Genomic DNA, 21835 nt, shown 5'->3' on the forward strand with positions numbered 1-21835 from the left:
CCCATTTTCAACGCCCATTTTATCACATATAAATTCCATGAAAATACCATCTATCTCATGTATTTCTGTTCTACAGGGATTTTCTGCCCTGTATTCCCATCAAGTGGTCTCCAATTTACCAAAAAAATAATTCAAAAATTTATTCTTTCCGATATTTAGTTTTTTAGTGATGAAGCTCAAATTATTCTTATTCTTTGTTTTCCAGGCATCAGATATTAAATGATCTTTCTCTTTTGCGAATTATTTTTCCGAAGTATAATATGAATTAAGGTACAAAAAATATTTCATTATTTTTTCAGACGCTGAAATGAATAATTTTGTCGATTAATTGACATGGCAATGTTATTTTGTAATTTTAATCAATGGCCCTGGAATTATAAAAAAATATATTGAAAAAAGTTTTACAGGAAATAAAAAAATATTCTAATAATTTGCAGTTGAGTGAAATTTTTGAAACTCATAATGTATTACTAGTTTATTCTTATCAAAAATAATTATTTTTTTTTTCGTTTTAATAAAAAGGTGCAGTAATTTTATGAGAAAACATAAAAATCTGTTGAAGAAAAATAATATGAAAATATTTTGTATTTAGATATGTTCACTGATTTTTCTTTCAATACCTTTATTTTTCATACGCGTTTTTTATCAGTCACATTATTAAAATGTATCAGAAATATTTTCAAGTACATTATGAATTCTAGTAAATAAAAATAACAACAAAAAAACTTTTATGATTTGATATTAAAAAAAAACATAATTAATTTTTCTTGTAATTATACTAAAAAAAATTTCTCTTGTCTCTTAAAATTTTGATTGGTCTTATGAGTTAAGGAACACGTAAGGCTTAGGCGAATGGGAAAAACATTCTTATTTTCGTTTTATTGTTTGAATCATTATTTTTCTTTTCTTTCAGAGTTTTTTTTTTCATATTAGCTAAATAATTCTTATTGATTTCTTATTTTCGATCACTCCATTGCCCATTTTATTAATTTGGTTTCCAGGGAAATAAATCCTTTTACCAACTTACGCAATCCTTTTCCAACTTTCCCAGAATAGGCAATATATATATATATATATATATATATATATATATATATATATATATATATATATATATATATATATATATATATATATATACTAAAATCCATAGTAAAGGGAGGATCAAACTATGTTATTAATTATTGAGTTAGTGTTAATTAATGAGTTATGGGAATGAAATTAATGTAAACTACAAAAAGAAATATAGCATTTTCTGCAAATAATATTGAAAAAATTTGTGAAAAATACGGTATTCATGACAAATTCTATAGTAGTTCATTGTGAAAGAAGGAAAACGCTTGATCTATACAAACCTGTGCAAAAGTTTTGCATTTGATATATTGTAAAGTTTTATTTCTTTTTTCCTTTATTTTTATTCATTTTATTTTATTTTTTCTTTCGTTTATATTTACAAAATATGTATAAAAACACACATTCACGCACACACACGCACACACACGCACACACACACACACACACACACACACACACACACACACACCACACACACACACACACATATATATATATATATATATATATATATATATATATATATATATATATATATATATATATATATATATATATATATATATATATAAAATTCCTATTAAAAAATTTATTTGCATGATAGAACAATAGATTATAATTTATAAGATTTATTACACTCAATTACTTATTATTAATTTTTAAGTGCTAATTGAAATATAATAATGAGTAATCGTAGATGATAAACAGTCCTAAACTTGAATTTATGCATTAAAAAATTATTTTGGAATCATTTTGGAAATCATTTTGGAAAAGTTATTGAAATGAAAAATAATTTAAAATGATTCATTAGCATTTTGTTAAGAAAAAAATGCGTTAAAATGTGAAACTAAATTTTCCTTTATATTGAAAGAAGAATTTCATAATTCCTAAAGCTTAGTGAATTAAAAATTTTGTATCTCTAATGTAAGATTTGGTATTATGAATACTGAAACAGTCATTCTCAGACATGATATTAAATGATTTCTGCTTATTACGTCACTATAACCTCAAAAAAATTGACTCTTGTCAAGTAGTATTAAGTAATGAAATACAAAATAAATTAATAATTAGTTATCAAATGCATAAAACGAGAAATACGTGATTTAATACATAAAAGAAGTGTAATTCAATTAAGTGGAATACACGAGCTCAAATGGTTAATTAGTTCTTCTATCTTTAAGACAAGTATCTTTATCCTCTATTAAATGTAATGTCAATATTTCTCAGTTAAATGAATCTTTCAAGAAAAAATATGTTTACAATATTTATAAAGATTTATACAATATTATATAAAGCAATGACCAGACATGATCAAGGAAGCTGCTCTAGTTCTCTTCCCAACTCATTTTCAGTTTTTGCTTGATTTTACAATTGCTAAATGCTTTGAGCAGAAGTGACTTTTTTTTATTAATATTCAAAATTCAATATATTAATTGGTAATCATACGGCAGTAAGTCCAAAATTCAAGAACTTACATAAAACAGTCGATTTTTCAGCTGTTTGCATGACTTTTTGTGCTTGAACAAAAATCGTATCATTTTTTTTTGTCACAGGAATTTACAACATTTCACTAGTGCAAGAATTTTAGAAATATTTATGGTTTTCTTTTGTACTTATCTTTAAACAATCTCTGCTAAGAGTATTTTTTGTTGCAGCTTTTTCTTGCAATTGTTGCAGTTTCTTCTAAAACAAACATTACATATAAATAAGCGAAAAGACAAGTGAACAAATTTTATAAATTGTTCACTAGTCTTTTTATAAATTTATTCATACAATATCAAATGCTATAAAAAAGAATAATTTGTCAAAGATTTCCTTTCCTTGAATTTATAAATTGAATTTAGAATGCATATGAATTTGTATTTCATTTAAAATAAATTGGATACATTTACAAAATTAGACGACTGAATCAGCAAACAAACATTTCATCAAATTCCATCCTTTCACAAACACTTCAACAAAACATTTGAGACATTTCTTTACAATTTAGTAAGATTACATGTATGTATTTAAATTTAATTCCCTGATAAATTTTTCAAAAGCAGTTTCTTACACTCGGAATGTTAGAAGTGGATAATCTGATCCAAAATGCAATAGTTTCATAGCCCTATTGGGAAAATAAAAATTTGCAATATAGAAAATGAAAGAATCATTAAAAATTTTAGAAAGCAGAAAGGTACGCTATCTACAAGTTAGTAAAAGTATTTTTTCGATATCTAGAATTCAGGAAGGATTAACGGATACCCCAATTTATTGTAAAATAATGTTTATTATATAGATGCTACTAATAGTATTATAAGTTTTTTTTTATCAATAGATAAGTTAAATAAGAATTTAAAAATTCTCAAGAAACGTAAGTCATTTCACATTTATATTAATGTTAGCAAAATTCTTCTAAAAGATAATTATAAATTCTTATTGAAAAACGTATCATTTAATATTCATTTCCCTAATGCGATATTAGAAAATTATCCTACCTAATTCCAAAGAAAGTAACTAATTTTTATTTAAGATAATAAAGATAAAAAAATGATCGAAGACATTCCTTCATCGTTTTATCTCTGACGATGACCATTTTAATACAGATGGTTTTATCAAAATCGTAGGCTTCACAGTAATCACATTTAAACAAATCCTTTTAATGAACTCATCTTAGAATACTTCCTTTTAATGGTTTTGCAATTTTCTGAAACGTATCGCAAAAATTCAGGCATTCACTCAAAATCCATTTAAATTATTCTTCGCTATAATTAAGCCATTTAATGAATTCTGTGGGAAACATAAACATATGAAGTTTCAGACGTAATTGCTAAGAGCAAGGAAATCGTTAATTTAATTTTTAATTAATGTTTCGAATGCTTGGAATGAACCTAGAGATTCGTTTTTGCGTCTCTCTGAGCTGCCAGTGCTCTTAAGAAATACAATTAATTGCATTACATATCTTGAGAAAGCGCCTATTCAAGGAGATATTAATTCCAAATGAGATAGTAAACCATAATGAAAACTTTTCAAACTTAAAATACAAGAAAACTATTGTCTCTTGATTTGCTTTTAGCCTCACGATTTATGGATTTCTTAATAAGCTGTTGTGAATAGATTGGATGAAAAATGCAAATGAATGGCATCGAATGCCTGTTTGAGATTTTGTTAAATGATTAGATTTATAATGGACTTCCTATTCAGAAATTGAAAACCTTACACAAAAGATAAATTACTTTGAATGAATTTGCATATGAAATATTAGTTTACTTAGAAAATTCTATAGTTTCAAAAATAATAAATCCATTTTAAGATTGCAACATTCTAACTAAAATGATATGATTTGAATAGTTAATAATATATTATTAATTAATGAAAATGAATTTGAAAATTATAATTATAATTTCTCAGAGTGGCAACAAATTTCATTCTTGCCAATAATTTATACAAATACAATTGAAGAAACAAAAAAAAAGAAAATTGAAAATTCATTTGACATAAATTTAATGACGCGAGAATTATTGAAAGAATTCGCATAAATGGATTTACAGAACAGCTATACAAATTTTTTTGCTCAAATAAAACATTTTTATACTAAAAAGAATTGCCCTAGGACAATAAAATTCTTATATGGAGGAAAAGAAATGCTGTTTAGCCTTCCTTAAGAGTTAGTCATCCTAATAGAATGATTCCATATTTTCTGTATATAAATTTAGAACTTTTTAAAAGTGCTAAATAAGTAAAGACTTTGTTAAGATAATTAAAAGTAGTGTTTGATTTCATTATTTAGATAAAAATTGTTCTACCAAGTGTAAGTGAACTATATTTTAAGAAAAAATTTTATATGTCATCAAATAATTCTTTTATTAAGGATGGACTATTATATGAGGTATTAAATAAAAAAAAATCACTGTTGAAAACATTGAAAAGTTTCATTTTTTTCCATAATTAGTATAAAATTAAATGTTAATTATTGTAATTATAATACAAAATATACGGTATCAGCATACTTCTGAATATATAATTCTTGAGCATCTACTTTTTTAACTTTCTCTAATTCCAATTATTATAATTTCTTATCACGACTGACGGATTACAACTAGACCTAAACAGGCACATGTAAACAGCGTACAAGTCTACTAATATTTACAAGCATATTGGATACATCAAAATTCGTGTACGCACAGAACATGTATTTATATACGAAAAAAAGAATAAATTATGTTGATGGTACCATAAATACCTCATTGCATGAATGATTTATAAACAAGTTTTTATAAAAAAAAGGAAACCATTGGGAAATGAATCGATGAATGCAATAAATTATGTTAACACAGTTAAATTATATATTCGTAGATGCAATAAATTAGAACAATTCATCTTTTAAAATGCTTTGGGAGACAATAAATTAATATGATATTAAATTACTAAGAATCCATCAGCATGCAATTAATATTCTGTTCAACTTCATCATTTAACTCTTCTTGATGTTAAGTAACACTTGATGACAGCTCAATTTGGGAGCAAAGAGAAACCTACGAGGTTTATTATTTAGCTTAATTAAATATCTCTGAATTTGATCCTATTATGAAAATGAACAGATCTGAATAGTAATGAATATTGTATTGATTATTTTTGCATTTTTGATTATTTTCAATCTTAATTGATATTCTGTGCAACAAATTTATGTATTTAAAATAGGTTCTATCATTCCGCAAATCACTTTCTATAATTTAATATGCTAGGTGATATACTTTCTGGTGATATGATTTTCATAGCCAACTAACTATCAGCATAATTCGTCGCTGATTAAATGAATTTGTTTCGGCACAAGAAACGACATTCTTCAAATGATTCTAATAGTACCAGGAGCAAAATTAAATAATTTTTTTATAAAAGAATTACAGAAAGTAATGAAAAGGATAAGCATTTTTTCACTGGTATCTTTTCTCTGAACGAAAGAAGGTATATACAATAATTAAAACTATACTATTGTAGTATTAATAACGTTTGCGTAGCACTGCATATGAAAACCTGTAAGATTTAGAATTAATAAATCTGTTACAAATATATTTTGAAAAGTGAAAATGTGCACTTAAGATGGAGTTGTAAAAATTCAAATTAGAATTTTAATTAATCAGAAAATAAGCGTGAGTTTGTTGTTTTTAAAATACAGCTTTTCAAAATATTTTTGCAAAGACATGTTGTTGTATTTTAAATTTCAAAAAAAATTTTTTTTTAGTAATAACGATATTAACGATATGCATTTCTTTAAAGTTTTTTACACTTAAAAAAAATGTGTATAGTTTTCAACCAACCGTTCCTTTTCTCTGTCAGATTCACGCCTGTTTTTATGGTTCCGTAAATTTTTTTAATTGCATGTTTTTCTTCTATCGTTGAAAGTCAAAGAAATATTTTGTTATTATCTCTTCGAGCTCTAGGAAGTTAAGTTATAGTAATGTGACATATTGGCGCGCAGTTTCAGAATAGGATACTCAGACAATTTATTGGCATTATGCGACTCAACTCCATTAAGACTGTTCAAATGCACAGTAAAAGAATCAAAAGTGTGACAGAATCAAATAAAATCCAGCATAAAAGATAAGGATTAAGGAGTACAAATTTTAAGTATAAAATATCAAAGTATAAAAGATTTAGCTGAACCAGTCTTGTCAGTGAATGACTTGGTCTGCAAAGGCGACAAGTACCAAATATAGTAAAAACCAAGACAATTTAAATATGAAGGATGTTGGTAATAATTCACAAAAAGCAACAATTTACTAGTTAGCAATAGGGTTTTAACAAAAGAGAATAAAACTTTTAAAAAATATTTTTCACTGAACTTAATAGAAGCTTTGATTAAAAACATTGTAAAGAAATATAAAGCTTGCCTGATTCCCTTAATTCTCCTGGGAACGCGGTGGCCAGGTAATAAGGTCTCGGCTCATGAGACGTAGGGTTTCAGATTAGAGACCCGATTCCACTGAAGAATCGTCGTATAAGGGGGTCTGTTGCACGCTAAATACGTCAGAGCCAAACGACTCCTACTGGTGTGGTGTGGAGAGGGGGGGGGCAGCTCAGGTGTCGTCCTCGTCATCTGACCACGGTTCAAAATTACGAGGTCCACCCCAAAATAGCCCTTGAGTTGCTTTACAACGGGGCGTTAATGTAACTAAACTAAACTCAACATTAATTCTCCTGTATCTAATGTCTAGAAAAATTCAAATCAAAATCTAGTATTAATTTTACATTTCTAAATGTAAAACTTACACAATGAATTAGATTTTTTATTAAAAGCAAAGATTTCTTATCCAATTCAATGATCAAAAGTTTCATTAGAAGCATGAAAACCTTTATGAAAAATCAAATATTTTATTTATGTAGTTGCAAATTTTTGTAAATTAGCTTACACGGTGGGTTGCAAAGGAGATATATGTATGAAAAGATATATACAAGCTATCTGAATTGTCGATAAGAGATAGAAAAAAAAGAAGGCGGTTTCCTTTTCAGAAGCATACAGCAAAGCTCCATTCAGACGCTCTTAGAGGCGAGCAAAATAAACTCCTTTGTATTCTATTGGTTTCTTCAACCACGTACATTTCGGCCCGTCCACTGTAATAAATTTTCTGCCACAGCACTTCGGAATCCAGTAGATTTCACAGGGTAAAAATGAAAATTCAAACGATGTTTTTTTCGTCCAAAATACATATTCTTTCTTCCGGTGCCCAGTTATGTATGTTGTTTTTTCTACTTTTTTTTCACTCCGAAGATTCTTTTCTTGGAAGAAATTGGATTCAATTCATTTTGATTTTCCCCCCTCCTTTTTTTTATCACCCCCGAAGTATACGCGCGGAATAGAAATGTGATGGAACGTTGTTTTACAGCTCATTTTTTTATTTACTCTCAAGGCGTTTTTTTTTCCACCTCCTATTTTTTTCTTTGATTTTTTTTTTTTCCATTTTCTGCTTTCTTTTACTCTGTTTCTCTTCCTTTCAGAACTTGCTCGTTAATGCCTCTAGAGCAAGAATCACTTGCTTTTTTCCCATCTCGGAGATGCCTTTTATTTTCATAGGCGAAGTTCTGATCTGGGAGTCTGATAATACTTAAAGCTGGAATATGTTTTTCTGATTTCGCGAAAAATGATCAGATTTACATTTTTTTTTTTCAGCCGCGTCTGTGAAAATAAAACGAACACATCGGAATATTATTTTAGTCCTTATCTGGAAAAAGAATTATTAGAAAAGAATTCCTACACTATCAAAGTTCTTTATATTTAATCTCCTCTTTTATATAGTAAATGAAAAAGCCTATAACTGTGAGATGAAACTTTTGTACTACATTTTGGGTATCAATACTTTAAAGTAATAAAAGTTTTAAGATTTTTCTGCAAATTGGCTGTGCTATTACTCACTTTTTATAGCCAAGATACCGGTAACTGTTGCATAAACGCTACTGAAAAATTGCAGTTTTTCTTTTTTTTTCTTGGCTGGTCACATTGTAAAAATATTTAAGGCTGCTCTTTAATATCAGTTAGTTTATAGCTTCTTTTTATGTATTTCCTTTCATGATTACACTAAAACATAGAAAAATGTATTTGGAATTCTCACATTTTCAAAATTGCACTCATGAATTTTATAAAATTGCACTCGTGAATTGTATAAAATGTGATTATTTAATTTCACATGGACATTTTTTATGTTAGTTCGAATTTAAATACTTCTTAAATAGAAGCACAAAAATAAGGAGAAAAATATGTTTCATATTATTTTAATTACAGATCTTTGCTTTTCCTTGCAGTTTCCTTGCTACTAAAATTTTAATTCTTTGTTTTCAATAAAATTTGCAGTATTTTAATATTTTGAAGGATATAAGTTAATAAACGTATATCCTAATAAAAATTAAGTTTAATTTGACAACATTTTAAAGTTTTCTTAATTATATAAGAATTCATACTTATAAACTATAATAGAAATAATTAGAGATTAATGAATAAATTTTCTCGTTAATCGAGGGATCAAAATTCACCAGTAACTTGAAATTAAGATTTAATTTAGTTTTTTTTTTTTTTTTTTTTTTTTTTTTGTAATTTATTTACTTCAGTAGCTCGTTTTCTTGTTAAAAGGATTTTAAAAAATAAGTTTAAAATATTCCTAATTTAAACTGAATAATAAATTATAACTTCTCTATTTTATTTAATGAATTATCCACCTTTGCTGCAGCTTATAATGAGATGAAAGTAATTATAAGTTTGTTATTGTTTTAGAATATGTTCTGAAAAATGTCGATGATGAATATAATGTTTCCTTTTGCTTTAAATTTTGGAATTTAGTTTTATTTATAATTAGTATCAAAAAATAATATTGTAATTATATAAAAATGTAAGACTGATAAGGCAGTGCAGTAAATATCTTAAATATTTAAATTAAGATTTAATTTTTTTATAAAATTATAATAATAGCTTTGTAGCTCTGAAAATAGGATGTTAGGATATGATTTTAGTATTGTAATGCATTTTTGATCAGCAGTGTTTAAAAGTGCAGTGTTAGTTCCTCAAAATTTATTGTTAATATAAAAATTATTCAACACATGAACTCAACGTTTTTGCGACAATGAATTAAAAAATTTATTTGAAATTTTTGCTTTAAATTAATATTATAATCTGTCTAGTAAGAAAGTGTACATTCATTTGATATAAACTAATAATTATAACAACTGAAACTAATTTTGTTAATCATTTGTTATAATATGTAACTATAAAACTTTACTTATGTTTCATATAAATCAATTTTATAGATCACCCGGTATATAGATTTTAGGTATAATATGTGTATCTATATAAAAATTATTTGTATATAAAAAACAGTACACAAATACTATTTTTTAGTTCAAGCGAAATCTTTTGAATAGTACTGAGATTATTAAAATTTGTCTTAGACTATAGATCTAATATGAATTCCATGGTAAGCTTAAATAACATGTTTTTTAAATACATTAACGTCATGTAACATCATTTGAAATCTTCCAGAAAGGAATGCCGTTGAAAAATAAGCATCATAACCTTAGTTACATTGCTGCCATCTTACTTTTAGTAGCAAAAATAATTAATGAGACTGAGTTCTTTTGATTTCAAAATCCAACATAACAAAAATAAATCTTAAATAAGTTTAAATTATTAACTTAAAACATTTTTTGGAAAATTTCTATGGTAGAAAATTGTATTAACTATTGCTGAAAAAATATTATTACTGACTACTATCGAGCCACTGCCTATTATTATTTCTAAAAATCAACTTTTAAATAAATTCGACCTAAATGGCTGGTTTTCTTTAATTAATTCACCCTTATTCATCTGTACGAAAATTTGAAGCATTACCAACAAATTTTAAATTAGATATTTCATAAATATAACAGTTTTCAAATATAGATATTATAATTATTAGAATAACAAATTAAGCAAAACACTGAACATATAACTTATTTCTCATGCGTTCAATAAAAAAGAAGAATGGGATGCTTTAATTTTGCAGATAAAATATTTAGAAACATAATTGTGGTGTTTTAATCATCTACTGATTATTCGTCATAATATTTCCTAATTTCCTAAATATTTCATAAATTAACGGATCTTAAATAATACTAAATAAATTATGACAAACCGTTTATATACATTATACGCTTTTGGTTTTCATTAACAAAACCTGTTTATGAAAGTTCAATTTGATTGTTATATATTTGTAAAAATATAATTGTTCTATTGAAAATTTTCTAAAGAAATTCTTTTTGTGAAATGTTTTGTAATTTGAAACCATTTGAAGAAGATATAAACGCTTATTTTCTTAAAGAATATCTAAATTTCACATGCAATGTAAATTCTAAAATTCTAAATATAATTAAATTCTTCTTCGTTTGCTTGCGGAAAATGTCAATTCACTCATAAAATAGTATTTTAGATTTCTTTTCTTGATGTTTCCATTTCACCATGTGTCAATAAATATGAAACAATTAAATTCGCACTGTTTTCAAAGAATTTAAGACAAAAAATTATGAAAATATTGTTATGTATTTTATTTATCTAATGGAGTTTTTAACGAATTAATTGAAAGACAACTTTAAGTTAAAATTTTGCCTTTATTGTATGAATAAGAAATAAATCTATTTAAATGTTATAAAGACTAATTTTCTACAAGTGAATTGTTATTTATCTATAATCAAATGTGAAATCTAGAATGAATTTATTTAATTAATTTTTAATAAATTAATAAATTTTTAAAAAAGAAATGTAGTTATCAAAAAATAATATATATATATTTTTTAAAGTACATAAAATATTTTTGATGAAAAATGTATAAGAATATCTTTAATAAATCAGTTAATACTATAATAGTTTATTTCGACTATTTCAATGCTTTTTAAGCTCAAAGAAAATTTTAATACACTAATCATTCTTTTTTTTTCTCTCTGACTCACATAAAGGTGGGTATATTCAGTTGTAATAATTCCATATAAATGAGATTTTCCGTATACAGTATATTGATAAAAATAAATTAAGAAACTGTATCAAGCCTACAATTAAAAGTATAGAGAAATGTTTGATTGATACATAAGTCCAGAATTTTATTTACATACTTGATAATGAAACAAAAATAAGAAAGATTCAATAACGGCGTAAACTTTGGATATAAAATAATTAGATAGGCTTACAATTTTCAAAACAAAATTGTGTGAATGCATATTTCTTTCCGAACAGATTACTCATAATCCAGAAATTAATTTTGTAGCAACTGAATTTTTTTTTTAAATGTACATTCATTACATTTTTAAAAAAATACAGTGAATAATATTTCCAAAATTTTGTCTTCACGAAATGCATTGCTATGTGAGTTCAATAATATATTCTTCTTTTCCGTATTTGAAGCGTATAGAGTAGTTTGTAGCTTTAGGTTGATGATAATTTTTTTAAATAACACAATTAAATAACGATATTGTAATATGTTGTTTTTTAATCAAAATTTTTTATTGCAAACGTTTTTAACCGTTATTTTTTTTTTGAAAAATTTAAGGCCATTAAATACATAATCAAAAATATATCACAATTTTTTGTTAAAATTATATATATATATATATATATATATATATATATATATATATATATATATATATATATATATATATATATATATATATATATATATATATATAAATATATATATATATATATATATATATATATATATATATATATATATATATATATATATATATATATATATATATATAGCATTGTTGCCCATGGCGAAGGTGAAAAAATATTATCGAAAAATATAAAAGAACAAAATTTATTTAAACTTTCGTATAATGTTTAATTTGATTAGAAGTTAAAATATTTTAGAGAAACATAATACATAATCTTTCAAACAAAAATGTGTTTTTTTTATAAGCAAGCAGTAAAAAATTATTATAGGTATAGGAATATAAAAATTTATTTATTACGACTTTATTCCCAAATCGACCAATCTAAATGATTTCAAATTTCACGTGCCGTTATTCAGTAAATACTTAAAGTAAGTAATTTTATATCAGTGAAACATTTTTAAGGTTTGTGGGATTAGTGAATTTATAATGCATTAAGATTTTTTTAAATGAGGTTTTTTGAATTATGAATTTTTTGTCCATTATTTTGACTTTTTAAAAAATTACAATATAGCAAGTCAAATATAAAAACAAACTATTTCAGTGTTTATATAAATAAATTATGGAAATGTTAAGCATTTTACAAGGCAGCTTAAAAAATGTACTATTAAAGATATTTTTTTAAAAATTATTGAAACACGTACTTATTTTAAACAATTTTTTTCTGTCTCAATCTAGAAGTTGTTTTCTTTTCGAAACTTTTCTCTAATAAATATCATAAAAAATATTTCAATTGTGGATTTCGAAATTAGGACTCATGTTATTGAAAGATGAGTTCTAATTGACTCAAAACGTTTAATTTAAATTTATATGAATAATTATTTAAAATTTTCCTTCATCATAAATACAAATGTATTTTATCAACTTAAAATGCAAACCAAGCATATATTTAGTCATTATAGGATAAAATGAGCTATTTCAAAATAGCTAGAATATTCGAAAAATAATTATATTTTTTTAAAGAATACAACTTTTGTGATATAAATTTATAATGTTCCATTTGATCTTCGAAACAAATATCTTTTGCTTGCGGATTTTGATCACGAGGTTTAAAAATTGGGGAACACATTTTTTCAGACAGAAAAATAAATATTTTCGTTTTACAATAAAAATTCGAAACTGACTTTTTTCTTCTAAGTGCAAATCATGACGGACCTATTCTAGAACATATCCCTTTGTAGAACCGTCAATGTGTCGTTTTTTTTGGAGAAAATCCCCAGCTCCCTCTCATCCCCTGGAACCAGACCTACACTTGCAAAATTGCGCGCATCTCGCACCAGTTAAATCCGTTTCTTAAACTTCGCGTTATCTCTCCCGATTTTCTAAATCCCAACCTAGGCTTTGGGGATTTCATAACCAGATGTTATGCTTTCGAATTCTCCTCTCCCCTGCACCCCGGAGAGCCACAGGGGACGGCGTTTGAAACTTTTCAGAAAACATTTGGGGGAATTTTAGTTTTCTTGTAGCCTTCATTCCCGCGACAAATCGCTTGGGAGGCTACAGAGTGCGGGTTGTGATATTCCATTTATTCTATTTGCGTTCTTATTTTTCCGTTGTTTCACGGAGATATAACAGTTAAGAGGGCATGGCTCTGCTATTTTTTTTCTGTTTTCTCTGCTGCCTTTTCTGTTATTGTTTTTGGGTGTATTTTTTATCTCTTTACAGGACTGCCGCGCCTGCAGAAAGTTTTCTGAAAATGCTTTTGATTATATTTTACGTTTCATGTCAACTTCCGTTTTAAACAATATGACCGATACTGTAGTGTCAATAGTGGGATAAAGGTAACCTGATCTACCTTCTGGTGTTTATCTCATTCGTTGGTAACTTAATAATACGATTTCATCTTATTCTAAGAAGTAGAATCTAAAGAAAGCAAGACGAGAGTCTGAGTTATCAATTTGAAAGATGTGGATATGTTAAAAGGTTTCAAGATATAGAGAAATCTTTAAATCATCTTTTTTAATATTTATAAATTTGCAGAAATCGAATATAATCCTGCCGTTATTTATTTTCTATTATTTCTATTTCTGCCATATTTAATTTCTATTAATAAATTTAGGAATATTTATATTTTTATTATTTTAGCCATAAAGTGAAAATAAATTATGAAATCTTAGTTAACTCAATTAATCATTCCTCAATATAGTTTCGAAATTAATTAACTTTTTAGATTGCTTGATAACGTATTTTTCACCTAATTTACCTTTTTTGAGCATAACATCCTAAAAGCTTATTAAAACTTCACATGTAGAATTTTTGCTTGCCTTATTAGTAAATCATGGACTTTCATTACTATGGATTTTTTATGGCTAAAATCATAAACTTTGGTTGAATTATTAGCAAATTAGCATGGGATTTGCTAACAAAAAAAAACAAACACGTCTTACTTTTAATACTTTATATATGGATAAGAATATTTTAAATTTTTAACTTTAAATATGCATTTTAAAACTTTAATATATGCATTTAAAGTTTTAAAATGAAGTTCATTTTTATTTTAATGTACCTTTTAGGTTTCAAAATATTAAAAAAGTACTTCCAAAAGTTTTGTTAATGAAGCTGATGCGTCATCACAAAATAAATGGGTTTATTTTGAATACAGTTAATTTTTTTATGTATGATTATAAATAAAAATAAAAAACATTTTATCCACTATTTATTCTTTTCCACTTTCTAAAATGTGATGGTGTGTTTATTTAATCTTACGTCAAAATTCTGAATTTTATTGTTGAAAAATAAAAAAAAAATGAAAAAAAAAATATTATAAACATTAAGTAATTAAGAAGGTTTTTTTTTTCTTTCTTATAAATTTAATTAAAAATAAATAAATCTAGAAAATATAAAATTAGTGTACATAATCAGTTATTTTAAAATTTCACAAATTTACTAAATTTAAACTCATGACACTTACATTTTGAAAATTAAGGCATAACCAATAAAGGATATCGATTGCTTGTTTACATGTGTTTCACAAAGGGATTTCTTAACTATGATTAGCATTTAATCCTTTTAAAAATATTTGTAATAAAATTTCTTTGCGGAGCATTGATTATTTTGCGCAGTTTAAAATTATACAGAATAAAAAATTTCTCACTTCATATAATAAGCCAAAACAGCGTTTGGAAACAGTTCTGTGAAAAACTAACATTTTTTCAATCCAGATCATAAATTAAAATTTGTTTTTCAATAATTCTAGGAATTTTCTGTACACTAATCATATCTTTGAAGGTTTTGAAACTTTTTATAGTTTTTAAATATTTGGCTAATGCATCAATAAAGGAATTCTATCTTTAAAAAAGGAAAATAGAGCATCATATCAAATTAATTTATCAAATCTCGCCTAAAGAAATAGTAAATATTTTCTAAATGTATTTATTATTCTTCAAATGCTCGTTTTTTTTTTATGAAACATTTATCACTTTTTAGGTCATATTTAAATTGAATCTTTTATCCCGCAGGGAATGGAATTGCAGAAGAGCTATTTTGTTCATTTTTTAAAAGAAAAAGAAAAAGGCTTTTAAATATTTTTTTTCCAAAATAAATAAGACTAACATTTATATTTTTTAAAGAAAGATGATATATACGTGCGTGTGCGCTAAGAAATAACAGTGAAAATGCTTTTATTGGTTGGTTTTTAATCAATTATTTCCCAAATGAACTCGATATTTTTCGTTGATTCAATCAATGGAGAAATATTATTTCTCTTTCAAGATATTTTATTTCTTCATTGAATTGGCATGATGAAAAATTATAAAAACCATGAATGATAGAAATTTATATAATTTTTGTTTCATGTGAGCTCAAAATCGGGCCGAATTTGCTAATCACCATTCGGAAAAACATCCCGAGTATGTATATATTGCATTTTTGAATCGGCGGTAAATCTGTAATAACGAATGATTTTAATTAGTTAGTTTGGGCAAGATGAGATTAATTAATGCATTTTCGATTACAAATTGAATTTTAAGCATGATTGCATTAAAATATTGTTGCGAAATTTAACTCCAACAAAATGCTTATACAACAGAATAGATTAAATGTAAGAAAATTACGTTACACTGTCGAATTAAGTCATATTATTGACTCTCCGACCTGCCTCGAAGGCAAACGGATAAAAAAATGATTGACCGGACTGCCGCAACAGCAACACTAGTGGTTAAGTCTTATGGGCCCACACCGACCGCGGCACAACACTTCCCTAAGGAAGTACGTCCTGTCATCGATAAAAGGAGACAGACTCCCACCTTTTCAGAGACCCTCGAGGGTGTCGAGAATCAACCACCATGCCAGAAGCTTCTCATCCTCATTTTGAGGTGCCACACAGGGGAAAATTATCGAATCAAAGAAAAATAACATTTGTTTTGCCGATAGTGATATAGGTTTTATAATAATGCTTATCTCACACTTCTTCTGAGAGTAATATATCATTCAAATTTGACCAAAGCAGTTTTTAGTTAATTTGGCCAATAGTATGGCATTAAACAAAGTACAAAATTGTGAAACAATATTTGGCTTGCATGGCAGTGGAGAAATTTAGTTTGTGATTGGGCATCATCGGTGATACTTCCGTCGATTAATCACTGGTTGGAATAAACTTGTCGTCTTTGGTTTTGGTTTTTTTGTGGTTACTCACTAACATGTTGTTAATACCACCGTATCAAAATTTGCTTTAAGCATGGGCAGCAAGGCTGTAGTGAGCTTTTCATCAACAAAAATCATTTTAATTGGTGTTTGCTGTCAACCCAAGAAAAAAAAAAGTCAGTTGAATAACAAAGAAGTTAAAAATGTCTGGCAATACTTTAGGATAGAGGCTAGTTTTTCACCAAACATGGTAAAATTACTCCAATCTTTCAAAAACTCGGCCAAACCTGCCATTTAGGATGGCTACATTGTATGGTAATATCTCATTTTGAGCTTGCAATAAATTCTTCATCTATTGCGTTATGTCAAATAAATTATAATAAAATCTATTGCGTTATGTCAAAAATTTGCCGACAAAAGAATTAAACTTTGCTAATAATTTATATTTGTTTACTAGATTTGTTTATATAGATTCTTATTCAGTATGTTTTATATTAAAACGTTCTTTTCATTCTTTTGCAGTATTGGCCGCAGGTGACCCATATTTCGCCGAACCAATGTCAAATACAACAGCAACTGTTGGAAGGGAAGCAATTTTAAAATGCACAATTGAGAACTTAGACTCCTTTAAGGTAAGTGCCCATGAATAATTTTTCAAAATGTCTCAGACAAATGAATTGATTTCCATTTTCTTAAAGAAAAAAATGATCTACATTTGTATGTGTGAACTGAATAAATAAAATAAACTGTTTAAGAAATAAATTGTCCCTTTCGCGACGGGTGTGTCATATATTCATTCCAGCGAAAGTCTCTCACAGCCAGCCGTACAACCACTGCATTTTTGGAAATAGAACTCAAGGAACGGTGATACATATGTGCATTTCAAACTAGAATAATTTTTAATCGCCACTAGATGGCTCCCTGTGTCCATTACTTTTGAGATGAATATAGTTTAAGTATCGTGACTTTCAGAATGTTCATATTCAACCTGACTTCGGTATTTTACTCTTCATCAGTTGCGGGAAATTCGGGTAAAAATAATATAAATAAACAGAGCTGGGTTGTGTAACTTTCCACTTGATAGAATCGTTCATGTTTCTGCTTTTTCTTTCCTCTATTACCTTTCTTTTTTTTTGCTATTACTGAGTAACTGTAGTCTGTTCGGGTCTTTCCATCAGTTCTGTTTTATTCTGCGTAGCTATCGGATATATTTCGACAACCACTTATTTTTATTGCGGAAAGCGTTGGTTTCTGTTTATTATGACAAAAAAAACAACAATTTGTCAGAAAAAAAATGTGCACAGATTACGAATGAACTAATAATCTAAAAAGATAGAAAAAAAATCACGACGTTAGGACTTAAACTTAATTTTTTGTGATTATTTTTCCACAGTTAGGTTTAGCCCACGCAAACCCCCCGTCCTGTGGGATGATTCCTTTCGCGTACACTCCCACCAGTGCGTGCGTTTAAAATAGAGTCATCCCGTCCCGAAAGGGATATACCAAATTTTAACCAAGAAATTTTTCATGCTTTTTATAAATAAATTCTTGAAAGCAAGGATTAGATTTAATGCATTCTTATCGTTTTACTTCAGATATTAATTTTTATAAAACAAGTTTTTACAATTACTCTTATTATATGTAATCCAGTCAGCTCAAAATAATTATTCTAATGGAAATAAAGGACCTTCAAACTCGTACATTTCTATAGCGCAAAAACTGGTTTTGAACTTATGCCTTTGGCAACAAAACACATACCACTATCGTTTGTCAATCTTAGTACTACAGAAAAACTAATCATTCAAGAATTCATATTTAAATTTTGTTAAATTTTTATTACAACAGAATTTTTTATTAAAAGTTTTATATCCTGTGAGCATCAGTTCATTTTCTTGAACCCACAATAACTGTTAATATCACTTTCCTTTTTCCTTAATTTAATTATACGTAATAAAGTGAGTTCATTACACTACAGACATATAAAATGCGCTTGCTAATAAAAATGCTGAAACAGAAAAAGTGGTGTTATATATATATATATATATATATTACAATTCCTTACAAAGAAAGTTCATCGCTCCAAATTCTGAATTCTGGAATTAAATTTTAATATAAGGTCTGTAACATAAGAAGAATTAATTCATTCCAGCTGAAAATGAATTAATAGCTTTAAAACGATATGTTTATTTCTCTCTCCACATAAAAAGTCATGTCAATGACTGGCTATAAAATTAATTAATTTTTTAATAAAGTATAACTTTTGCAGAATAATTTAATAGAAAAAAGTAGATATTTCTAATCAACTCTTTGTATGTTGTAAAAATTTTTAACAAAGTTCTAACTGCCTATTTCTAAGAATAGTTTTGCTCATATTTATTTTTGAATATATTATTGCAATGTTAGAATTTCGGATAATATCCTTTATGATTTGGGAAAAAAAAACATTAATATAAATTTAATTAGACTGGTCTTCAGTTAAGCGAAAATTAAAAGAAGAACGGGCATAAATAAATACATACCTAGACGAAAAACTTATTTTATTAATGGAAGATAAGATATTTTTTGAGAAAATTTCTCTAGATTTTGCAAAATTATTCTAACAAAGTTCTCAATTAAAAAGTAATCTCTTGATAAATCAAAATTATACGAGAGTAAGTTAAATGTTATTTTTTTCTCTATTAATAAAAGAGATGAAAGTGTGTGCGTGTGTGTGAAGGAGGCGGCATGTGTGTGGATCGATCTCTTGGCCAAAGCTATTAAATTTGGCACGCATATATCTTGGAAAGTGGGAATGAGAAGTCTCGAGGTGACCTTTTTGAAATTTTAATCGAAAATTACACTGTATTTCGGCGTTTCTTTTCCTCTATAACTTCTAAAAATAATATTGCTCAAATTTGAATTTTATAAAGTTTCATATTTAAAAAAAATATTTTAATTATTACTAATTTAATATTCGTTCAAATTTTTCCGGAATTTTCGTATTTTTTTTTTTTTTTTTTATAAATATGTGTTTTCCTGATATTCAAAATCGAATACATTGTTGTCCTGAAATTAAAACCCTTTTCGTTTCTTCATTAAATATTTAAACGCATGTTTTCTTCCATTGTTGAAAGTTGAAAAAAAAGAGGTTCTAATTAATATATATGTAGTTTACAAGATGAATAAAAAAATAAAAATTACATAACTGTAAAATTTAGAAGATAGATATATCGTATACCTAATAGCGTTTACCTAATATCCGTTAGGAAAATTAACTTTTATTTGGAGACGTGCGGTTTGTGAGACCGTTAGCGATGGATTTTCGGTCACCCCTGTTCTATTTTTAGTTCAATTGAATGGATTTGACCTGTAGCTTCCTGCTTTGTGACTTTCAATACACGTGAACTTTTTCAATCGATTTCAGCGGATGCTTTTTTAACTAATTCAGTTTATCTTTGAACGCGGTCTCTAATACCGCACCTCCCTGTTAGTGTCCCAGTGATAAACAAGGCTTAGCAGATGGCGCTAAAACTTGGGCCCCGAAATATCATCCAGTTTATTGATCCTATTATGAAGCAGTGCTCCAGACACTTTTAAATTAAGCATAAAGTGAATTTAGTGATAAGAATAATTATATAGAAGAGTTTTTCGATGAAAGTTCGCATTCAACTGATTTTGATATGTATGTTCAAACATAATTAATTTCTCTAGTGATAATGTATTTTGAAAAAAATTATAAAATATATTAATATACCAAGATATATATACAGAATTTATAGGTTGGTTTTTATATTAGTTCTTAAGCTGTATGTTTAAAATGTCCTAGAAAACCGTGCTATGTAAGTCGCACAAGTCGATAAAAAAAGGGCAATTTTACCCATTGTCATTTTATTTTTTATTTTTCATATAACTGCTGAATTTTTCTTTATATTCTCTTCTATATACCTTCATAAACTGTAAAAATAAATATGATTTTAAAAAGTAAAAAGTAATATGTTTTTTCAAGAATATTTTTTATTGTAACATTTAATTTGAGAAGAAAATATATGTTCCGACGCATTTACTTTTAACAATGATAATACATTTTGAAAAATTCCTAAAACATATTTATATGTCAAGAAAAAAATCTGCAAACTATATTGGCAGTTTTTCATACTAATACATTCATTAGAAAATTTAATTTCAGTGTAAATGAAATGCGGTCACGTGTCCTAAAATATCACCTCCTCAGTTAAGGGTTAATTCATATGATGAAGAGAACATACGTATGGCAAAATATTATATCTTAAAAATATTATGGCATATTAAACAAATTGCAAAATATTATGACTCTGAAAATTTGGAGGAAACATGAACATCTAAACGATTGAATTAAATTAAATATAGCAATATTTCTCTCGAACCTAAAGCCGATAGTGAATGTCGACAAATTTGTAAATAAGCTGAAAATTTATTCTATCATTCTATAATCATTCTATCATTTTATATATCTTTCATAAGGATTTATAGACACTGTTAAATCAAATTTCTAAAGCTGATAGCTAAAGTCGTCTAATTTGTAAATAAATTGAAAAATCCTTCAATTCTCTCCCATAAAGATTTATAGGCACTGTTAAATCAAATTTCTAAATCGGCAAATTAAGTATATTCTATGTTTTGATGTCCTTAAAATCTAAAATAAAATACTGAATTATTGAATACTTACGAAAACTTTTATAGATAAGCATTAATTAAATATTTCCAATTGAGACAATTTCAATCTTCACAATTACATATCAGAATTACATTTCCCTCAAATGAAAAAAAAATATACATATATTTTGTCTTTCTTTCAATATCTCTAATACAAAACTGATCCTAGAAGTCGAAATACCATTAATAAATGCACCACTGAATACTCAAAATGAATCAATTAAACTCCCTATCTGTCTATGCCAGTAGAATTTCTTTTCAACCGATTCAGAGAGTCATGTCCGAATATGTTTCTTCACTTCACCAAACTTCTCAGATAATTTGTCGAAATGCTGGGATA

The 21835-nt window shown here is 26.5% G+C and overlaps 1 protein-coding gene across 1 annotated transcript in view; it reads left to right on the top strand.

Annotated features, from left to right (window-relative positions):
- The window catches only part of LOC129969904 (lachesin-like), a 311741-nt gene that overhangs the window by 239309 nt on the left and 50597 nt on the right, over nt 1-21835 (top strand). Inside the window, exon 2 of the mRNA XM_056084422.1 lies at nt 17347-17456. Coding sequence (XP_055940397.1) covers nt 17347-17456 — 110 coding nt within the window. The remainder of the gene's footprint in view (nt 1-17346; nt 17457-21835) is intronic.

The sequence above is a fragment of the Argiope bruennichi genome, chromosome 1, assembly GCF_947563725.1.
Source record: "Argiope bruennichi chromosome 1, qqArgBrue1.1, whole genome shotgun sequence".
Lineage (NCBI taxonomy): Eukaryota > Metazoa > Arthropoda > Arachnida > Araneae > Araneidae > Argiope > Argiope bruennichi.